The following is a 24,500-nucleotide window of genomic DNA, read 5'->3' on the forward strand; positions in this document are numbered from 1 at the left end:
AATGTATGGAAAAACAATTAGTTGAATATAGTTGAAAATAGTTGACGCACCCAAATCCGAATTTTCAATTCGAACGTGAAATATGCGCTGCTGTACGCCACCGAAACTTGGTGTGTATAAGTGGAGAACACTCAACAGCTGCAGGTCCTCATCAATAAATGCCTGTGGTAGGTATATAATTCAAGCTTGGTGGCCACACTCAATTGGATCTCTATCGTGGAGCTCCATCGTCAATGTCATCAAAAGCCAAGAACGACAGAATAACGGGAGCGAATATGGAGGTAGACCACACTCTACGCAGGGGCGGACGCGAAATCTGCAAGCAAGCATTCGATTGGAACCCAGCAGGACATCGCAGCAGAGGCAGACCCAGAAGCTCAAGGCGGCTCAGCCTCAACAACGCAGCAACCTCAGCAAGTCGACAGAAATTTGACCTGGCCACTGGTAAAGGCGATGGCGGGCAATCACCCAGGACGGAGATCTAACAATTCGGCCTTCTATACCACCGTGGGTGCTCAGGACTGAAACCCTGATAAGACAATGTCAAAGAAAAGATAGAATATTTGTAATGATTGGCTATTTTCTGCCTGATTTCTCACAAGGATTTTTGTTTGGAGATTTCTATCCTCTTGGGATTCCACCATAAATTTCATTTGGAGATTCCACTTTGAATTCCCTTTGGAAGGAGTTGCTCCTGGGGATTCTTTCGGGAGTTCCTTTAATGGATTCCTGCTGAACTTCCCTCTGGGAGTTCCTCTGAAAGTTCGTTCTGAGGGTTTCCCAGGAGGAGATCCGATTGGAGATCTCTCTTCAGAAATTCTTTCTGATAATCCCTACTGGAGGCATACTGAGTCCCTCCGAACAGTAAACCGGGCCATTGGTGTTAGGTCCAACGAACCGGCCATAAAAAACCAAGCACCGAATCTTCAACAAGAGAATATGAACCGAGACCGACGGCAACGACCCCGCCGAACAAAAGGACTTGCGATTGGAAGTTCGGTACGTAGAACTGCAGATCCCTTAATTTCATCGAAAGCTGCGGCATACTTGCCGATATACTGAAGGACCACGGGTTCGGTATTGTAGCGCTGCAGGAGGTGTGCTGGACAGGCTCAATGGTGCGAACGTTTAGAGGTCATCATACCATCTACTAGCTTCGGCAACATACGCGAGCTGGGAACAGCATTTATAGTGATGGGAGGTATGCAAAGGCGCGTGACTGGTTGGTAGTTGAGGGTCAAGGGCCAGTTTTTCAACTTCAGCAAAATCAACGTACACAGGCCTCATTCCGGAACCACAAATGATGCCAACGACGCATTATACGTGCCGCTCGAACGCCAGTACGATAGCTGCCCAAGATCATCATAGCAGATCTAAACGCTCAGATAGGCGAGGTAGGAGGAATTCAGATCGACGATTGGAAAGTTCAGCGCCCACCAGCTGACGAACGATAACGACCGACGACTCATTGATTTCACCGCCTCCAAAAATATGGCCATACATAGCACCTTTTTCCAACACAGCCTCCCTTATCGTTACACCTGGAGATCACCACAGCAGACGGAATCTCAAATCGACCACGTTCTGATTGACGGACGGCATTTCTCCAACATTATCGACGTCAGGAACTATCGTGGCGCTAACATCGACTCCGACCACTATCTGGTGATGGTCACACTGCGCCCAAAACTCTCCGTTATCAACAATGTACGGTACTGGCGACCACCACGGTACAACCTAGAGCGACTGAAACAACCGGATGTCGCCTCAGCTTACGCGCAGAATCTCGATGCCACGTTGCCAGACGAGAGCGACCTCGATGAGGCCCCTCTAGAGGACTGCTGGAGTACAGTGAAAGCAGCCATGTAAGACGCAACCGAGAGCACCATTGGGTACGTGGAAAGGAATCGACGGAACAGGTACGTGGAAAGGTTCGACGAAGAGTGCAGAACGGTTTTGGAGGAGAAGAACGCAGCGAGGGCGGTAATGCTGCAGCAAGAAACCCGACAGAACGTGGAACGTTACAAACAGAAGTCAAGTGGCTTGGGCAGCGGTCGTACTCGCGTTTGAGCTGTGCGTAAAATGCTTCCTTGTCATCATCAGTGCTTCCGGAGTGTGGGCTGTGCACGTTTATTATGCTGAAGTTGAAGAATCGGCTTTTGATCCTCAACCTGCAAATTCTTTCGTAGATCGGCCACCAACCGATCACGCGCCTCTGCATATCACCCATCACGATGAAAGCTGTTCCCAGCTCGCGTGTGTTGCCGCAGCTCTGGTAGATGGTATGATCACCTATAAACATTCGCACCATGGATCCTGTCCAACACACCTCCTGCAGCGCTACGATGCTGAACCCGCGGTACTTCAGTAGATCGGCAAGTATGCGGGTGCTCCCAATGAAGTTGAGAGATCGGCAGTTCCACGTACTGAGTTTCCAATCGTCCTTTTCGTTCGCTGGGGTCGTTGCCGTTGGTCTCGGTTCGTATTAATGTGTTGCTGATTTTCCGTTACAATATTTTTTTTTACGGCTGGCTCGTAGGGCCTGACACCAACCCCCTACTTTCCGGAGGACCATAGTGCACAATTGAGCTTAGAGTCCTGCCCTGGCACTCGGACGTTGATCAGCCGCCCCTAACATGGGGATCAGACGCTGTTGTGAGCCGCTCCTCCTGGAGAACAGACGCTCAGGTTTGCCGAAGCAAACCCCCTTTCTCTGTCAGCCTGCGACCAAAGTTCCCACCGGTCTTCCCCAAGGTTCCTCATAGTTTCCGGCTGGTACCACGTGCAGGTAGGGATAGGGTTTGCTGGGCAGAGGCTAGTGGATCACAATGGGATCTGAATTGCGCAGCATACCCAGCCTTTACCGTGTCATTTGAGCAAATGCTTGATGTGTTAATAACACATCAATAGTTGGTTTGGTGAATCAATCATATTTTTTATTCTTATTTGTTCCGAAAACATAAATTTTCTATAGTACTTGAAGATACTCGTTCAAACAATAATATTTTACAATTATTCTGAAGAAAACCCAAAACCATCATAAGCACGAAAAATTAAAAGTTACAACGATGGCAGCAATCTGTGGGGTAATTATGATTTAAATTTGAACCCCTTTCATGACGAGTGTGAGCCAGGAGCCACCACGTTTAGGCCCATCATAACAACAGTAGCTATACATAATCCTCTAATTTTCGTATGCTTCATCCTTCCCAAGAGCCCTAAAAGCGCTTGCAGAGAATGAAAATAGAAGTGAAATATCTTGTACCCGCATAAAGTTTTCCCATCAAGTGGTGGAACGTAGTGTGGGTCCAAAATATCACAAAACTGGTGGAGCTCAGTCAGCGATATGTGGATGGTGTGTTGTTCTATAGGTACGGAGACTTGGTGGACAAATTGCTTGCTGTTTCTATTTGGCAAGCCAAAATTGTACCAACCGCTAAAAACAATAAAAAGTTTGAGTTATAATCGTAAATTTGTCTATTGGTTGAATGCCCCCATGTATCACAAGTTAACCAACTAAACATATTCTGCCTAAAGTCAGAGAACATTTCTTATGCTACTCGTTCTTTGCAGCCTAACGTACCCCTTTGACAGAGACTCTTTTCAATTATTTATTATACATAGTTAACTTATAGCTTTCTTTGATAATTACCAGTTTTGTATTCCTGTTTCGTGCTACAGGCAAGAAGATTCAAGAATTCAAGATAAATTCCACAACGGAAAAATTCTGGACCGACCAGGAATCGAACTGTTCATAGCTGTGCTGATAATACGCGCATTTACTACTTAATTCGTCCATATGAGCCCTTCATATTTACTTTTGAATCGCCTGTTTGGTTCTTTTGTGGTGAGATTATAATAGCAGTATGGTTTCGGGGCATGGGCATATATTAACCTTACTACGCCATTGTACGCAGAACAGCTGTTTCCACAGTTGCGGGAAGCACCAGATTAATTCAAAGCGATATTTATACCGCCATCCGAAAATAACATAAATTTTTCGAGCACGTTCTGCGCCGCAGCGGGAGAGAAACCCAGGACACTGAGACTGTGAAACGTCTCCCGACCCGGAAGGATAATACTTGAGAGAACGCTAAATCTTAGCACCTGAAATGAATCATCACCAGCAAAATGGACCATAAAAATTTCCCGCCAAAGGGATGGGGAAGACTCTTCCAAACACACCACCTAAATTTATAGTGAAAACCTGTTCCTTCTTCTATCTTTCGCTTCCAGAGCCACGAGATTCATCACCTTGAAACTTATACCCAGTATCTGGCGTCGATACAGGTGTTCAACCCGGAAGGATTGGGACCGCCGACGACAGTCCTGGTGATGACCGATGAGGGAGGTAAGTGGACATTATATGGATATCACAATATAACCGCACGGGCCAGCTTATGGGTTTATGATCGTATATTTTATGTGAATTCAGCTATGTCTAACAACATCTCCCTGCGATTACTAAAATGAATCAAGAATTGTTATTTTGTATAATTTAATAGATCATATTATTTTTAAATGTGTATTAAAACAGATATGACAATGACTTAGAATGGATTCCACATTAGTTCAAAACAATATGTCCGTCACTAGGAATTTATTATTTTTCCCGTAGGTGTTTTTCCTATTAACTGGTCGAAAACGAAAACGTAAAATATGGTTCTCCAGAGGGCGCCTAAATTGCTCACATGGCCAACGTTTAATCTAGCAACAAACACTATATGGTGCAAAAATAAAACCACCATGCGTACACACTGAAGACCGCACTCAAATAAATATTTAACGACCTCGTCCTGCGTTACAGATGTAGAACTTACCGTTGCATGTAGATAGCGGCCATAAAACTGAAATGAAATCTTGTTCACCATCCCTCAGACAGAACGAGGCAGACACCACTGACGGTGGTGGCGATCGCACCGTGGCCAGTAAATTCTTGATTCAATTTTTGCTCTTCACCACTTGACAGTCAGTATTGGGGCGAGGAAAAAAACTGACGCTATACACGCGGTTGGAAAAAAACAAGCTTTTTATGAGTTTTTTTTTTCCACCGAATGCAGCCATAAATCGGCTAGAGCATATTCACCACCCACGTTTTCAACAGCGCAGTGTTTGGGAACGGTGGGAAATTGCGTGAAAGTAAAATAAACTTCTAAACCTGAAAAACTTTCGTACGATGATGGTACTACAGATGGAGTATTGCCATTCGAAACACTTGAAAATGAATAAATAAAAAAATCGACGAGCCTCCGACATTACGGCTATTATACTTTTATTAAAAATTCAGCTAATGGGATGTGGCGGGATGAAAACAAAATCAAATAAAATATAGCTCTCGTTGGCTCTTCAACGCGATTAGGTGGCTTAAGGGTTCTGAAGCAAAAGATATATTTATAATTGTTTTATTTTCAACTGACTGGGACTTTACCTTGTGGGCTTTGTGGCCGAGCGGTTAGCGGCGTCAGTCATTTAGGTGTCTCGTAAGCCTCGGAGTGTGGGTTCGATTCCCGCTCCAGTCGGGGAAAACTTTTCGTCAAACGGAAAATTCTCCACTGGGCCACTGGTTTTTTATGTATATTGTCCGTTGTCGAATGTTAGTATTGTACAGTCTATAGAGGTCGGCAAGGTCGAAGACGGTGTAGTTGTCTTTTTTTTTACAAAAGTAGAAAGTGTGGTGGTGTGGCCCTGGGGTTGGAGCAGTTGCTGTATTATTGGTGATTTTAGAGAAAATTGTGTACACCACCCCATTTTTATTCGAAAATATCTGTTTCTTTCCAGAATACTGCCACTGCTGCTACTACTATATGTTTTAATAAAAAATGGGAATTGAGCATTTCCAGTTCAATACACGAACCGCGTAGAGGCGACCTTCTCTAAGTAAGATGAAATTTTGCTCATGCATGAGTCACGGACAAACAGACGTAACACTGGCGAAATTCGACCATGCTTTTAACGATCATTTTAATTCTTCATAGTTTCGGCTCTCACAACCAGAGGCGCGTGCATCGTTTTTGTTTGCTTTTGATGCATAGGGTGGGGCGGGGCAAGATGGGTCAGTGCCATTTTCGGGCGCATTACTCATGTTTTGATTATGTTAATAATTATGTTAGATGACCAGCATGAATATACAAAAGTTTGGGGCATTGATTGAAAAATTATTCATTCTCATTGGAAATAAAAAATAAAATGGCCATTTTTCTTATGCGATACATTTCATATAATCTGACAAGATGGGTCACCTCATCATCAATTTTGAACATATTTTTGGAGCATTCAAAAGTTATTTATTTTTTAATTACAAGACTATCTCATAAATGACTTCAATCAAGCGGAATGAACGCTCAAAATTACAACATAAAATTATGATATTTTTTTAGTGAGAACATCGATTTTCAAGTCGCCTTAGGATCACTCAAATCGTAAATTTTTTTTATATTCCAAATAGTTTTTAGAATGTTTACTAGTAGCTCTTGTTTACTCAGTATGGATATGAAGCATATATGAATGCGAAACAAATCTTATATTTTGACGTTTTTCGTCGAGAAAATGTGAAATACTTATAAGGTGACCCATCTTGTCCGCACTTTTTTACGGCGCAAAATCGATCACTTTTTAAAACTGCTTGTTCAACATCATATTTTGTATTTATTATTTATCGACTTTTAGCATAGCTAACTAGTATATTAAAGAGTAGCGGACGAATACAAACCAACACGATTTGTATTTACAAAGTTATGGTGATCCATCCATAGGTGACCCATTTTGTACCGCCCCACCCTATAGCGCTTTCTGTTGACGATATTCCACATGAAACATTTCCACCAGGTGATAGTAATGTGCACTGGGCGATGGATTTACACGAAATGTATTCTATGAACGGTTTCAGAAATTATAGATATGTACCTACACTAACGAATGACTGCCATTTCAATTTGAGCACGATATCCAAAAAAGTTTCTCCTAGCCATTATAGTAAACATTCTAACGAAGCAAATAATATCAACCACAGAGAACATACATCAAGGCTAGAACAAATTTCATTCTGAATGTTGTGTAAGGATATGAATCTTCACTTGAGTAAGGTTGCAAACCAATACACCAAAACCCTAACGCCACCAAACACCATATTGCCACAGTCAGTGGTGAATTGAAACATTTCAAGTGGTGAATTAAATTAGTATGGAAAATTAACCGATTGCAGCGCCACGATGTTGCCACTTGTGTTGACGATTTCAAATGGCCGTTAAATTCCTCACACAGTTTCGGAACTGGACTTGGATGTCTGTTCTCTCAGAGAACTTCTCTGTGGTAAAAGTAAAACAATAGGGCTCTGTTAACTAGATGATTAAAATTTGATGTTGAACAAATGACAACCAATGTGTAATTCCGAGGGGCGAGCAAATGAGTTTTTAGTTTCTTAAACTTTACAGTAACAGACTTTACAGGAGAAGAATTTCTATTCCATATTTCTTGAAAAAAAGTGAATAATTACCACGAAACAAAAGCAAAAGATCGGCAATCTTTATTTTGTCGATCACTGAAAGCGTTTTGTGCTTGCATTTTAATCCGGGTGGTTTCATAATCATCTGTATTTTCACTTCACAGAATAAAATTTAATTAAGATAATCAATTCTCGCATTGGCCATATATGCATCTTGCAAAACGAATCAGTTTTGCTCTAAATGCGTTGCGTTGCGTTGTAACGGAGTAATTCGTAGATTGCATACTGAAAGTTGTCATGTTAAAACTTAAATACTCCTATTCTAATTGCTTATGAAATGCTATTTAGGAAGAAACAGCTATCCAATCAGAGGTTGAAGTAAAAAAGACATGCAAACTTCCATTGCCGGCCACGCCCATCTTCTCCGTTACGAGGAAAGGAAAGGATGTGATGATATGACACCTACTTTATGAAAGGCCAGCGACTCACCGGCGCCCCCATAGGTGTCGAGGAGTGGGATTTTTGGAATGGGTTGTTTGGGGATTCACCATAATCGAGTGATGCGGCAAGATTCAGATTGTGTAAGTGTATTCGAGTTGATCATGTAGATGTGTTGATGTGAGTGTAAGTGATTTTTAACACCAACGTTGGGAGTGACGTAGCTAAGAAATTGTGTCACTCCATGGGTCATTTTGCTTCCGGGTTGGGGCACAGGCATTTGGACCATGTGTCCTGGCTAACTTAACTAGGCTTAAGCGCCATTGATCGCTCTCTGAAACTTTAAGAAACACGTTATGTGGATGGGAAGGGATAATAGGGAAGGGATGATATCTATTTATCGAGATGCCAGCGACTCACCGACGCTCTCGTAAATAGAAAGGAGAAGGGATTTTGGTACGGGAAAGGTCGGGTATGATTAAGTTATGGGACTGGATTGTTACGAAATTAATTTAGTGTTCAATTGGGACGGGCTCACCAAGATAAGTCTCCTGCAACTACTTGACTTGAAAAGTATCAGCCGAACAATATCCTACGAAAATAAGAATGCTAAATAATTTAAAAGTCAAAGGAGCGGAATGAAAGTCATTATAAAACGTTTAATTCGATGTTGATTTTCCTACAAACACAAGGCATCGCAAAATCGATTTTTGTGTATGAAAAAATCACGGTTTTCAACTCCACGGATAATACATTCAAGAAGAAAAGCATGAAACGAGCTCACCAAATTAGGAGAAAATGACGATTATTCTTTGTTACGCTTATCCAACAGCAAATGTTCCCATTGGCTTGTTCTTCCGACGCAAATTCTTGGAGTTGACTGCAGCAGATAGATTGCGGCGAAGTATCCGGTATGGTTGTCCAATGAATCACTTCCACCGATCTTCTTCCACACAAAATGCTGCTTCCTTCCACCGCAACGCGCTCACCGTGAACACACTCGATTCGATACACTTGCGCTGAATCGTGCGCTGGACCACTTCCGACACACTGGAAGGGCCACACTAGGGGTCACACTTTGATTTTCACTCGCGGAAGTTCTGTCCCGGTGGCGTAGTGCTAAACAGATCACAAGAGGAATCGCGGAAGAAAATTTTCACGAAGACACGAAAAAAGCGTCCGAATTAGTTTTGCTCTAAATGTGAAACAAATTGAGAAGTTTACAAAATTTTACTTTTTACTTCCAACCTTAACATGATTAAAAAAAAAACAATGCGCACGCCCCTTGTACTGCTGTCACTTGACCCAACTAACGAATCGAATTCGTTGGTTGAGTGGAGGTTGTGGCTCAACGAGCGAATTCCGACTGTATTTACAAACACAATGAAAGTTTCGATAAGAAAAAAAAAATTCTCGATTAATTAAAGTAATTTCCATTGAAATATTTGAACAAGAATCATCATTATGGGCTTTGTCAATGCAAAAAATTTTGTTTCATATTTCTCTACAACACAGGTAGTAACTAACGTTAAGCAAACGAATGTCTTAATTACTCCTTACCGCATTAATTTTTTTTAATATGACAAGCTTTGCCATCTGAAAAATCGAATGAGCTGAAGAAACAAAGTGTTCTGAAAAGCTAAGAAACTGTGCGGTAAAAATGTGGTGCGAATCTCTTTTCGATTTTTCCCAGGTTTTTATTTATTTATTTATTTATTTATTTATTTATTTATTTAGGAGCAGGGAAAAGCCCGCTTGAGTTGAACAAACAACACCGCTCATTCTCAAACGGGCGCAAAACCTCCTCATTTTTTCATATCATATGGTTTTATTTAAGTCATATCTTAGACAACTTGTAGAGAAAGCGAATATGATAAAAAGTTAGATAAAATTTGGTATTTAGTGATAATTAAAGTTGAAATCATTGAAAAACACCTTGGTGCAAATACAAATTGGGATAATAAATGTTATTGATGTATTCTGGAAGAATTCGAGCATTGTACCATGGCATTTCACCAGGGAATGTTTTCCGGGATTCTTTCAGGGGCTTCTCTCGGTGCTCTCATAGGCATTCCTTCAGGGATTCCTTCAGAGAATATGTTTGGGATTCCTTCTTTTTCTCGAGATTTCTTCCGGGATTCTCAAAAGGAATTCTTACAAGGATTGTATCATTTCTGCCGGGATTCATTTAGGGATTTCTTAGGAAGTATTCAGGGTTTTAATAGGGTATTCCTCTCGGGATTTCTTTATTAATTCATCCCGGGTTTCCCTGGGATTCCTTTATATATTCTTTCTGGGATTCCTTCAGAGAATCGTTCTGGGATTTATTAATTGATTGTTTTTGGGGTTCGTTTAGAGATTACTTCCGGGATTTTTCTAGAGTGTCTTTCTTTCTCCTGGGTTTCAGTCAGGGGTTTCCATCATTAATTCCTTCAGAGATTCTGCAGATTTTTTTCGCGTTAACTTCAGGGTTTCTTTCCGAGATCCCTTGTAGAGATTCCTCACGAGGAATCCCGCATTGATATTTTCCAGAACTCGTACAGCAATTTCTTCAGGGAATTTTCTCGGCATTCCTTCCAGGAATCTTCCAGGATTCCTTCAAGGTTTCCTCTCGAGATTTCTTCAAGCATTTCTCCCGGGACTTTTTTAGGGATATCATCCAGAATTGCTTTGCTTCATTAATTCTGAGATTACATTAGGAATTCCTTCAAGGATTTTTTCAAGAATTCTTGCAGAAATGGCTCCTGACATACCTTCGAGGATTCCTCACGGCATTCTTTCAGGACCTTATCCTGAAATTTCTTCATATTGGCACAGCGAACACGGTGGGCAACACAAACTCCTAGACCGTCGCGAGATTCGTGATACAGCGAAAACTAAACCGCCGATTATTTACAAGTTGTAAATTACAACATGTTTATTCGTTAACAAACTAGTACGGACTATTTACAATATAATACACACATCGGCTATCAGCTTTGTCATCTCTCAACAACGTATACACTCTAGGACTTACCAAAACAATCATCACAATCATTAACTGATGCTTCTGTCATACTGTTCATCGTACCAGGGGGCTGACACTACTATATTCCAACACTTCCATGATTCCTCCTGGATTTTTTTTGGATTTTGTTCCGTGATTTTTTCCGGTATTCTTTCAGGGATTCCGACCGATAGTCGTTCCAGAATTTTCCAGCGATTCATTTAATGATTCCTTCCGGGGTTCCTTTATCACGTCCTCCCAGAATTCCGTCCAAAATTCACTCATTCCTTACTCCCGAAGATCTTCGATGGTTCCTCCCGGGTTTCCTTTAGGGGTTTCTCTTATGATTTCTTCAGAGTTTTTCCTCACTATTCTCTCAGGGGTTCTTCCTGAGTTACTATCATAGAATCCTACTGGATTTTTTTAATGATTCCTTAAGAGGCTGCTCCCCTGCTGTTTCTTCAGGGATTCTTTCCGAGATTTCTCCCAGGATCCTCCAGTTTCCTCCCAGGATGCTTTCAACGGTTCCTGCCGGAATTTCTTCAATGATGCCTCCAAGAATTTAAATTGTCTACAGCAGGGGTTCTCAAACTTTTTGAGCTTGCGACCCACTTTAGATTGTTACAGAATTTGACGACCCACCAGCATAAAACAAGCCAATTTTGAAAATTTAGACTGGCCCAACCGTTCAGTATCACGTGGTCTAAAGAATTTGAGATAAGTTGGCATGTTTCTAATGCAAACTAAACCAGTTTGGCTCCATGCAACACAACAGAACTTCACAGAGTTGAGGTGATCTATATAACATTTAGAGAGAAAATAAACATTTAGTTTATAAAAACTCCAATTTAGCGCTTTTGAAGAACTTTTGAAACTTACTTTCAAATGAAAGTAATTCTGATCATGCATTTTGCTTGTTTTTTTTCTCGTTTTTTAAATTGTAGAACTGCAAAATCTGGAAAGTATCTTTAAAATTGTAATTCGATCTTTCATACGCTTATTAAATTTCTATTTAATTACGATTACTTGTTTAGCTGTGTAGTAAGTGGGGATTACAAAATTTTCGGTGCTTTCGTTTCGAAATTTGGAAATTTTTTGCATGTATTTTTTTTCGGAAATTCAAACTACTCAACTTGACGTGAAATCTAACTGGAAATGCAAATTGCAAGCAATTACTCGAAGTCAATTGCCATTCCCACAAATCTGTAATGAAAGCAATTTTTTAGAACAAAAAATCTAAAATTTTCCCAGAATCTCAAACTTTCCGATTAAAAACTCATTGTTTCAAAATCGAAATCAGAACACAGACAGTACCCAGACAACCAGTCATCGTATAAGATGTTGCATAAGATGATAAAGTGGAGGCCATATGCGTGCATGCCTCCATTTAGGCGCATGTAAAATGTACGCATATCGCCTTCACTTCAACATCTTATACAACATCTTATACGATGACTGGTTGACTGGGTAGTTTTAATGTTCAATGTTCTCCAGACGAAGTCTCATAAAAAAATAAATTGAATTGAATTAAGGTCAAACAACAGAAAATACAAATATGGCGCCACAATGACCGACTTGAACCCCTACTCACGTTTTCAAAAGCGTTAATCTCAAAAATTCGTAGGCAAATTGGCCTGTTTTGAAAAAGCTGCCTCTTTTAGCGAGTGAGCAAAGCGAGGATAATCAAATACAGCTTTGTTCGATGTTTCGTTCGTCTGATTTGTAACTTTAAAGTTTATATGCGAAATTGAAACGGGATTTATTAATGTTTTACATTAAGGAGAAATGTAGTTCCTTGAAATATCTCTGCCAATTCCCTAAGATAGTACTTGCAAATTTCAAAATTTTCTTTCAGTAAGACATAAGTTAAGTAAGGCATTTATTACAGTATCACTCAAGGTTTCGCGACCCACCAAAATTCAGCCCGCGACCCACCAGTGGGTCGCGACCCATAGTTTGAGAAACGCTGGTCTACAGCTTTCTTTAGAGATTGGCCCAAGACTCCTTTCGTGATTTCTCTCAATATTATTTTAAAGATTTCTTCAAGAGGCTTTCAAAAATTAAAAATTTCTTCAATGATTTCTTCCAGTATTCTTTCAGGGATTCCTCGCGAGATTCTATCAGGAATTCTCGCAGGAATTGTTCCGCTATTCTGCCGAACACTTCTCCCGAGATTTCTTCAGCCGGAATTAGTCCTGGTTGTTTTTTCAGGGGTCCCTCCCGGGGTTCCTCCAGGGATTCCAACCTGGATGCCTCTCGAGATTTCTAATGGGATTCTTCGCGGGATTCTTTTCAGCATTTCATCTAAGTTTTTTTTTGAATTGCTTCCATAGGTTCTTCTTAGTATTGTTTCAGTGATTCCTGTCAAAATTATTACGACTTAGGGACAAAACATCGGAAGACAGAACGCCGAATGCCAAAACGTCGGAAGGAACAAAACTTCGAAAGGACAAAACAGCAAAAAGACAAAACGTCGAAAACAAGTAATGTTAGCAAGTAGTGAGTTCTTTATTCTTTTACAGGAATTACATTCTTCAACGTTTCAACGTTTTGTCCTTTTGACCTTGCTTTTGACTTTTTTTTGTCCCTTCGACGTTTTGTCCTTTCAACGTTTTGACATTCGACGTTTTACAACGTTTGAATGCTTTGACATTCTTGCACACAACAGAAACACGTGTTTGATGAAAAAAAACAGAGATTAAATTGTGAAAAGAAATCCACATACTCCGGTGGGAAAATCGCACCCACGACTCCCAATTTGCTAGACGGACGCTTTCCTCCAAGCTACGGAGGCACTTGACCTTCGCCGTCCCACAGAACTGAACTCGATTCCACTAGTTAGTGTACACATACTTACCTTACCTTACCGGTCAGGCTAAGGCCGGGGTGGCCTCTGCTGTACATAGTAGCCGCCTCCATTCCACTCGGTCCATGGCTGTTTGTCTCCAGTTCCGCACTCTGCGTAGGGTCCGCAGATCGTCCTTCACTTGGTCGACCCACCTAGCTCGCTGCGCTCCACGTCTTCTTGTACCGGTCGGATGACTCTCGAGAACCATTTTAGTCGGGTTGCTATCCGACATCCTGATGACGTGACCCGCCCACCGTAGCCTCCCGATTTTCGCGGTATGGACGATGGTTGGTTCTCTCAGCAGCTGATGCAGCTCGTGGTTCATTCGCCTTCTCCAAGTCCCGTCTTCCATCTGCACTCCGCCGTAGATGGTACGCAACACCTTCCGTTCGAAAACTCCAAGGGCGCGTTGGTCCTCTGCACGTAGGGTCCATGTTTCGTGCCCATAGAGGACGACCGGTCTAATCAACGTTTTGTAGATGGTTAACTTCGTGTTACGGCGAACTTTATTCGATCGTAGAGTTCTGCGGAGTCCAAAGTAGGCACGATTTCCTGCCACAATGCGCCTCTGAATTTCTCTGCTGGTGTCGTTGTCGTCGGTCACCAGTGAGCCCAAGTACACGAATTCTTCAACCGCCTCGATTTCATCACCGTCGATATGAATTCGGGGTGGCGGGCGCGGTGATTCCTCCCTGGAGCCCTTTGCCATCATGTACTTTGTCTTCGACACATTAATGACTAATCCGATTCGCCTGGCTTCACTCTTTAGTCGGATGTACGTTTCCGCCATCTTCTCAAATTTACGAGCAATAATATCAATATCATCGGCGAAACCAAGCAGCTGAACGGACTTCGTGAAAATCGTCCCACTCGTGTTTATCCCCGCTCTTCTTATTACACCCTCCAAAGCAATGTTGAACAGCAAGCACGAAAGACCACCTTGCCGTAACCCTCTGCGAGATTCGAAGGGACTCGAGAGTGTCCCTGATACTCGAACTACGCACATCACTCGATCCATCGTCGCCTTGATCAACCGTATCAGTTTATCCGGGAATCCGTATTCGTGCATAATCTGCCATAGCTGTTCTCGATCGATTGTATCATACGCCGCTTTGAAATCGATGAACAAGTGATGTGTGGGCACGTTGTATTCGCGGCATTTCTGCAACACCTGGCGGATGGCGAACATCTGGTCCGTTGTAGCGCGTTCACCCATAAATCCAGCCTGATATTGCCCCACGAACTCTCTTGCAATCGGTGATAGACGGCGGCATAAAATTTGAGAGAGTATCTTGTAGGCAGCGCTCAGTAGTGTGATCGCGCGGTAGTTCCCGCAATCCAACTTGTCGCCCTTTTTGTAGATGGGACACACGATACCTTCCATCCATTCCTCCGGTAATACTTCCTCCTCCCAAATCTTGGTAATGACCCAGTGTAGTGCTCTCACCAGTGCTTCTCCACCGTATTTTAGAAGCTCGCTTGGTAGTTGATCTGCTCCAGCGGCTTTGTTGTTTTTCAACCGGCCAACCTCCTCCTCAATCTCTTGAAGGTCAGGGGCCGGAAGTCTTTCGTCCTGTGCACATACTCCTAGATCTGTTACCACGCCACCTCCGGTACTTGCAAGTGCTGTAGCCGAGGTACTACCTATGGCGGATCGGATGTCCCTCCAGCCATCTTCAAGTGTAGCTGCGCCAAGCTGCTCTTCCGTTGGTAGGGCCACTGCTAACTGCTGCGCGTAGTCTTGAGCCACTTCTACGTTACGCAGCTGCTCGATGTTGAGTCGCGGCGTTCGACTTCGACGCGTGGTGATAACTGTCGAAAGTTTTGAGCGCATGCATACAGCGACTAAGTAGTGATCCGAATCTATATTCGCACTGCGGTATGTGCGGACATTGGTTATATCCGAGAAGAATTTACCGTCGATCAGAACGTGGTCGATTTGGTTTTCTGTTTGTTGGTCGGGTGATCTCCAGGTGGCTTTGTGGATATCTTTGCGGGGGAAGAAGGTGCTTCGGACTACCATACCACGGGAGGCTGCAAAGTTTACGCATCGCTGGCCGTTATCATTCGATACGGCGTGCAGGCTGTTTCGCCCGATTACCGGTCTGTACATTTCCTCCCTTCCTACCTGCGCGTTCATGTCGCCGACAACGATTTTCACGTCACGCGGCGAGCAACCATCGTATGTTTGCTCTAACTGCGCGTAGAACGCTTCTTTCTCGTCATCGGGTCTCCCTTCGTGTGGGCAGTGGACGTTGATGATGCTGTAGTTGAAGAAACGGCCCTTAACTCTCAACATGCACATCCTTGCGTTGATCGGCTGCCACCCGATCACACGTTGTCGCATCTTGCCCAACACTATAAATCCTGTTCCCAGTTCATTGGTGGTGCCACAGCTTTGGTAGAAGGTAGCCGCTCGATGCCCGCTTTTCCACACTTTCTGTCCAGTCCAACAAAGTTCCTGCAACGCCACGATGTCGAAGTTGCGGGGATGTAGTTCGTCGTAGATTATCCTGTCACATCCTGCGAAACCTAGTGACTTGCAATTCCATGTTCCAAGTTTCCAATCGTAGTCCTTATTTCGTCGCGTGGGTCTTTGCCGATTGTATCGAGTCGTATTTTCTCCTATGTTATTCGCAATGGGTTTTTTTACGGGTGGCTTATTGGGCCTACGCCAACACTCCTGTCTCGCCGGAGGGCCATCGTGCCAGTTCTGTTTAACGTCCCAACCAACACTGGGACGACCACGCTGATGGGGCTACCACCTTGGATCTAGCTGGGCGTGGTGCAGCGTTTCTTACTCAGCCGCTGGATGCCAGAACAGACGCTGTTTGAGCCGCCCCTCCTTGGTGAACAGACACTCGGATCGTACCTCCTCAATCTAGCTGAAGTCAGAAGGACAACAGTGCCCAGGCTGCACTACCAGCTAAGCACACAACTCTTAGCTGGCGGTCTTTGTCATCGCTTGACCCGTGGAAGCATGAGGTAGGAACTTGTGAGGACCAGAGCTATATTTGATGGTCTCCTTATCGACTCACCGTTTTGCAGCCCGGTTAGTGTACACATGGTATGTTCCTTTTCACAATCCAAATCTCATTCGGATGGAATTAGATCTGGGATGTGCATGAATATCAGAGTAGGAGAGGAATTATTTTTGAATTGTCGTGAGTTTCCTCTCCCGCTCTGACATTCATGCACGTTGCACACATTGCATTCGTTTCGGAATTTGTTTCGAGATTCCTTCAGGGATTCCATCCAACATTCCTTTAATGATTTCTCCAGGGATTTCTTCATTGACTCCTCCTGAGACTACTTATGAGTATCTTTCATTGATTCATCATGGAAACCTTTCGATAATTATTCCCGAGGTTTTTATTTTTAGATTTCTGTTGAGATTCTTTCAGCAAATTCTTAAAGGGGTTTCTTCCAGATTACATCAGGGTTTCCTTCAGAGATTTCTCCAGAGATTCTTCACAGGATTCTTTCAAGAGTTCTGCTTAGGATTTCTTCAGGGGCTTTAACCAGAATTCCTGCCAGATTTTGCCTCCAAGGTCTTTTCTGGGATTTCTTCTTTTTCATGAATTCCTTCCAGGATTCCTCCTGGGATTCTTGGGGAGGTTTTCCCAGGAATTGCTCCAAAATCTTCATTCAGGGCCTGTTCCAGGATTGGGTATAGGAGATTGAATGTAAATTTGAAAAAAAAATATCCAAGAGATTCTCCAGCAAGATATAACATCGTTTTGTTTTATCAATAGTCCCCGCTGTTGAGGAAATTAAGTCACTGTGTCCAATAAGCTGAACTTTTGTGGCATACATTGTTTTGTTCTTTTTTGAGTTATCTGTCGAAATGAGTAAAATCCTCCCTCTAATCTATTTTTGCATTCGTGTGGTAGGAAATGACCAGTGCGAAAACTGCCTTTACCGAACGGGCATAGATGCCGAAACATATGACATGAATAGAATGTATAAAATCAATTCTTAATGCATGATAAACCTTTCTGATTTCAAAATTCTGATCTGAATATAACTTCATTAATGGAATGTAATTCAAATGTCGACTTGCGCCACATATTGTCAATGCAGTAGTTGTTAGGTTGATATTATTCAAAAAGCAAATCAAAACCCACAACTAACAAACGGATATAACCACACATCTGTCTATATGAAAAAAAAATGGTAGAAACGCCCAAACCACTGAAAATGGATTATGCGTGCCGAGCCGATGGAGTAGTGAGTAGTCATTCGGAAGGCTTTTTAATGTGAATAGACAGCAATGAGGCCACGCGGCCTTGTCAGCAGCAAAAAAAAGGCGAATAGTTCGGCGTCAGCGAGATTACTTTTCCAAATTTCATTTAGTTTTCCCATTTTCGGGTGATGGTTTTGTGCACTCTGTGTGGTTCGAAAACCGTACATATGAAATCGCGTCCTAATGAAACCCGTCAGCTAGTTGAACGAGCAGGGACAGCGAGCTCTAATTAGTTTGTCAGCTTTTCACCAGAAAGGGAGGAAACAGAGAACCTTTTCGTTATGGTTGATTGAATCTTGAATCCCAATGGCGGATTATACGGTTGATTATTATGGAATACCATGGCAATTCTGATGGTGAGTGATTTTCCGCGTTTTTATTTGCTGACTTCTAAGATGAAAGGCTTCCCACTGTTTTACGCTTTATTAAACATTTGCCTTCTAATGATTGCCAATCCTAACATTTGCAAAATTGTTTTTCAACGAAGAGCAAACTGAAACGGAATTCTTCAGTACAAATGATGATTTCTTGGAAATTATTATGAATCGGCCAAAATGGAACTTTCAGGGGTTTAATGAAATTAGCATCCGTCTCTTAATCATTGTAGGAAGGAAGAAGCGCAAAACCGAGTAGTAATCATACCCGAGGAAATGCTTCATCCCACGAACCGTCCTGCTACCGTCGTCTCATCACTGCCGTCGTCAGCGTGGATGATGAGGGTTGGCGAAAAAATCGATTTTCCTAAATTAATGACAAAATACCGGGTGGAATCATGTCAGAAACGTTCGTGCAATCTCCAGTCAACCATGATTTTACTTTCATGTCCCAGTTAGCTTTACTCTAGCGTTACTGCGATGGTGGTTTGCGATAATCCATTCATCCATGGTAAACCCCGCAGTCCCCCTTTAATTGAATATAATTTTAAAGGTAATATCGTTTAACTCGTCGTATAAGAAACAACTAAAGCACGATACGCTCTGAACCGGATCAGAAGCGAAACCCAAGGTGGAAGAGTAGTTATCCACGCTTCTCGAATTTTGAGAATGTTGAAAGCTTTCAATATCTTGGTAGCCAAATGGCGGCCGATGATGATGGCACCTAGACCGACGTAGGTGCACGGATCATGAAGGCGAGGCCTGCTTTAGTTGCGTAGTCGCCGGCTAAGAATAGGACTACTAACCCCAATTCAAGGTGTCAAGCGACCCGTGCTGAGGAATGAGTGATCGAGGGGGTGAAAAAGATGCTCGATCTTTAACGGAGCCTGTGAGGTACCTGGGCAACCCTCACAATAAGCTGTCCCTTACCGCGTTAATGCAGGGCTCTGGCGTGGTGGACATTCTTTCCCGTGCTACTCGTGGGATTTAATCATGAAGTCAAATAAAAATCAGAATCTAGGTGGAAATAGTGGTGGGATCAACCCCTTCGCAAGAAGCGGCTTGATGAGATCTCCGACAAGGAGAAGTGAGGAGATAGGCGCTGGGAGTTGCGTACGCAGCTTAAGCGTGGGTGCTCCAGTCCACTTCCCGGCAAGCCAGCCGATGGAGGTTATGGACAGAGCATGGTTGTTGAGGGCCGTCAACCGATCCAAAGGACGGTCCGCAATAGAGGTGGCTGAGCAGCAGCTTGGCAAAATCATCGACTTTGCGTCCACTAAGTCGAACATAAGCAAGGACCTGAAAACGGCCTTGCTTCGACTTAGGGCGTCGATCGACGATGCCAAGCAGGAGCACGCGGCACTCGCGTTGCTGACTGCTGAGCAGCGGAGCCTGCAATTGAGAAAGTGCCGAAGTTTACCCAAACGGAGGCCTTCTCCTTCGCAGGAAGTCCGAAACGAACAAACGGGGCAACAAACGGGGCAAGCAATCGCAGAAGCGGGCGAGGCAACCGAAAGTCGGTAATAATGCCGGAAGGTCGGACCCCAGCCAGGGTTCCCGGAAAGCTGGGAAGGGTGGGCCTGAAAAGGCTGGCCCGTCCCGGAACGATGGAAACAAGGGGTTGCGACCGCTGGTGGGCCCTTAACAGCCACAGAGTAGGGCGATCCAAGGGGAGGACCCCCCTTGGACGAAGGTAGAGCGGAAGAGGAAGAAGAAGGCGAATCCGCAGATAGTAGTGCAGGACGCCAAGCCAAGGCGTAGGAGGGCAGGTGCCAAGCGCGAGAAAGGCGATGCGATCGTCATCAAGACGGAACAGTCCAAGTCCTCGGACGTCTTGAAGATGATGCGAAGCGACGCCAAGCTTGAGGGTCTTGGAGCCGACGTACGCAGTATTAGACGTACTCGTACGGGCGAGATGATCCTGGAGCTGAAGCGCCAGAAGGAGCACAAGGGCGCCGCCTATAAGAGGCTGGCAGAAGAGGTCCTTGTTGAGGGTGTGCAGGTGAGGGCTCTGACACATGAGGCGACTCTGAAGGTCAAGGACATTGATGAGATCACCGAAGTGGAAGAGCTCGTCACGGCACTGCGGCAACAGTGCGATGTGCAGGTGGCCGCCGCAGCCGTTAAGCTACGGAAAGGGCCAGCAGGGACACAGATAGCTTTGGTTCAGCTACCTGTGGCGGACGTCAAAAAGTCCGTTAACCCTTATGTGGCCGGCAGGGTACCCGTGTACCCAGCACCCATTTAAAATACACGGTGTAGAAAAAAGCAAAAAGTTTGCCGGCCACATAACGGTTAAAGTAGGGAGCATAAAGGTGGGTTGGTGAGTATGTCACCTGACATTCCACGAGCCACCAGAGGTTTGCTTCAGGTGTCTGGAACCAGGACACAAGTCGTGGGACTGCAAAGGCCCCGACAGGCGCAAACTGTACAGGCGATGCGGCGCAGAAGGTCATAAGGCCCAAAGCTGCACGAGTCCGCCCATCTGCATGATCTGTACCAGGAAATCCTCGAACAACAGACATCCGATGGGTGGTCCAAGGTGCCCGGCCTTCAAGAAAGCCGCAGTGAACAACAAATCACAGTGCAGGTAACGCAGCTGAACCTGAACCACTGTGATGCGGCTCAGCAACTGCTTTGTCAGGCAGTTTCTGAGTGGGAGACGGATATCGCCATCATATCGGACCCATACCGAGTACCCGCCGGCAACGGCAACTGGGTCGCGGATGGGACCACAAAAATGGCGGCGATATGGACGATGGGTAAATACCCCGTCCAGGAGTTGGTGTCTACTACCTATGAGGGCTTCGTGGTCGCTAAAGTAAACGGGGTTTTCTTCTGTATCTGTTATGCGCCTCCGCGGTGGTCGATCGAGCAGTTCACGCAAATGCTGGACCGCTTAACGACCGTGCTAACAGGGCGAAGGCCGGTGGTAATAGCGGGCGACTTTAATGCCTGGGCCGTGGAATGGGGAAGCCGTTTCACGAACCAGCTGGGTCAGATCCCGTTAGAAACACTGGCCATCTTAGATGTCGACTTGGCTAATGTCGGTACCAAGAGTACCTTTAAAGGGTGAGTCGTTAATTATTGTGCCACCCTACCTTCAACTGATTCGCAAATTGTGTACTGTTTACGAAATGAAACCAAATTTTTACAGTAGTTTAGTATATGTATGTATTGCAACTTTTTGGAATAGGTTCAAATTTAGGATGCGTTTTAGTGAAATTCACGACATTTTCAATTAACGCCCTCCATGTGGACATGTTCAGGCTCCACTTGAAACAAATAATTAAAGCTCTCTGGTTTGTTTATGCGCATCATGCCTGATTTTCACCCAGCTCCAAGCTTATGTTTCACTGACAACCGTTCCTGAAACGTATTGATGATCATTAAGATGATCCGAAAATGTATAATCATTAATTGTTCCAAGGCGCGATATCATGATTTTTTATTTTAGCATGCGATTGTACAACATCTTTTTTAGAACTGTTAACAAAATTTATTCTATATAGACCGAAATCTCACTGGTAACTGCTCAATTCATTATATGTAAACAATACACTATAAGGAGAAACTGTACAAAATTTGGTTGATTTTGGTGGAGTAGAGAAAAAGTTACGTTAGTTTGAAAATGGCACAATAATTATCGACTCATCCTTTAGTCGAAACGGAGCGGAGTCAATTATTGACGTGGCCTTTTGTAGTCCTGGCCTAATAAGTAGTTCGAACTGGAGAGCAGATGATGGCTACACTCACAGCGACCACCTGGCGGTTCGCTACAGTATCGACTACAACAACAGCAGACAGTGGATAGAAGAAGAGGCGGCTAGGCCAAGGCCAAGCCCTCGCAGGTGGAAGACATCATACTTCGACGAAGGAGTATTTAGGGAGGCGCTCCGCCGTGAGCGAAACTTAATCGGTTTAGACGGCGATGAGCTGGTAGCGGTGCTCTCACGTGCGTGTGATGCGACCATGCCTAGGCGAGTCCACCCTAGAAATGGGAGGCCACCGGCTTACTGGTGGATCGACGCGATTCCGGACCTGCGCCGCGCCTGCCTACGGGCTAGGCGGCGGATGCAGCGAGCACGATCAGAGGAAGAGCGAAACGAACGGCGGGTGGTGTTCGCCGCTGCAAAAGCCGCGCTCAAGACCGAGATAAGAGCAAGCAAAAAAGCCTGCTTTGAGGGTCTCTGTCAGAGTGCCAATACGAACCCGTGGGGTGACGCCTACAGGATCGTTATGGCCAAGACTAAAGGTTCAAAGTCTCCTACAGAGCAATCTCCAGGGATGTTGGAGAGGATCATCGAGGGACTTTCGTAGGACAGCCGGAGATTGGGGCTGGCAATGAGCTGAAGGTCACTGATGTGAAACTTGCGGGGATAGCAACGTCCTTTAGCGTAGGTAAGGCCCCAGGTTCGAGCGGAGTTCCGAACCTGGCCATAAAAGTAGCTATTGGAAAGGCTCCCGTGATGTTCAGGTCTGCTATGCAGCAATGCCTGGAAGAGGGAGTTTTCCCTGATTCTATTGCCAAAGGCGGGGAAACCACCTGCAGACCCGTCGGAATATAGACCAATATGCATGATCGACACAGCGGAGAAGGTGCTCGAAAAGATCATCCTCAATAGAATGTTGAGGCACACCGAGTGTAAATGGTTTCTCGAGTAGCCGGGCTTCCGAAAAGGGAGGTCGACCGTAGACACTATCCTGTCGGTTACAAAAATCGCCGGGAAAGCACTCGAGCGTAAGAGAAGGGGGACTCACTTTTGTGCGGTAGTGACTTTGAATGTAAGGAACGCCTACAAAAGCGCCAGTTGGTCGGCTATTGCAGATGCGATCGTGCATCTGGGCCACGCGTCTGGGGATACCCGGGTACATGTACAAGATTCTCGGAAGCAACTTCCATAATCGAGTACAAGTTAACAACACAAAGGTGCGTCGGAAGTGCATTCACATAACCTCAGGAAGGTGCCATCCTAGGTCCGGTGTTATGGAATTTCATGTAGGTCGAGATGTTGAGGTTAGAGTTCCCGGTGGGGGTGAAGATCGTCGGCTTCGCTGACGACATTGCGCTCGAAGTCTACGGTGAATCGATCGAAGAAGTGAAGTTGACTACTGCCCACTCGATCAAGGTTGTGGAAGCGTGGATGAGATCCAGGAAACTGGAGCTGGCTCACCTGAAAACTGAGGTGATGGTTGTGAACAAACGAAAGTCGGAGCAGAAAGCGGTGATCAGTGTAGACAATTGCACTATCACTTCGAAGCGCTTCGACAACACTTGGGTGTGATGATCGACGATAAGCTTACCTTCGGTAGCCACGTTGATTACGCATACAAAAGAGCCTCCAAAGCTATAGTGGCACTGTCCCGGATAATGTCCAATAGCGCTGCGGTGTAGGTCAGTAAGCGCAAGCTTCTGGCTAGTGTACTAAGGTATAGCGGCCCGGCGTGGGGTACAACGCTATAAGTACCGAAAGCTACCGTGGTCCCGAGCAGAAGAGAATAACAACAGCATAACAAAATGCGTTATTTTGGCAAAATAACTGCATAATGGAATTAGTAATTTTCATGTTATTAACATAACATATTGAGTTATAAACTTGTCTGTCATAAGCGGCAAAATAACAAGTCACATAACAAAAATTTGTTCCTGAAAAATCAATTTAATAACATGTTTTGTTAGTGGCAATAACAACTTAATAACAGTGAATTTGGGAAATATTTCAATAACAAATTTTGATATTAAAGAGTTATTGATAACATTCCGAAAGCAAAATTAGGGTAAAAACTAACTTTTTTACTCATTTTTGGGTAATTATTTTAAGTGTGTTATTCTATTTTTAGAAAATAATAGGTCACATAAAAAAAAAATCGAATTCATTATAAAACTTACAAACATGGACGGGATTTGAACCTCCAATCCTGCTATCGTAAATTTTCAGCCGCCTTTACCAATGAGGCTATCACAGCACTTGCAGTGAGGGACGATAGAAGCTTTACTGGTTCTACGTATTGCCAGTTTCCCCATTCCCCCATTTCATGTTTGCCAGTCGCAGGACAAAAATAGACAGAGATTTGAATGCAAGATCAAACAATGAACCTCTCTCTCTTACCAACAGCGCTATCGCGGTGCGCAGACATGCGCACTGAAACACTAATAACAGTGGTGG

At 44.1% G+C, this 24,500-nt stretch overlaps 1 protein-coding gene across 1 annotated transcript in view; it reads left to right on the forward strand.

Annotated features, from left to right (window-relative positions):
- Positions 1 to 24,500, forward strand: part of LOC109431943 (tyrosine-protein phosphatase 99A) — a 586,380-nt gene that overhangs the window by 425,016 nt on the left and 136,864 nt on the right. Inside the window, exon 7 of the mRNA XM_029856676.2 lies at positions 4,237 to 4,351. Within this exon, the coding sequence (XP_029712536.2) occupies positions 4,237 to 4,351 (115 nt within the window). The remainder of the gene's footprint in view (positions 1 to 4,236; positions 4,352 to 24,500) is intronic.

This window comes from Aedes albopictus, chromosome 1 (genome assembly GCF_035046485.1).
Source record: "Aedes albopictus strain Foshan chromosome 1, AalbF5, whole genome shotgun sequence".
Classification (NCBI taxonomy): Eukaryota; Metazoa; Arthropoda; class Insecta; order Diptera; family Culicidae; genus Aedes; species Aedes albopictus.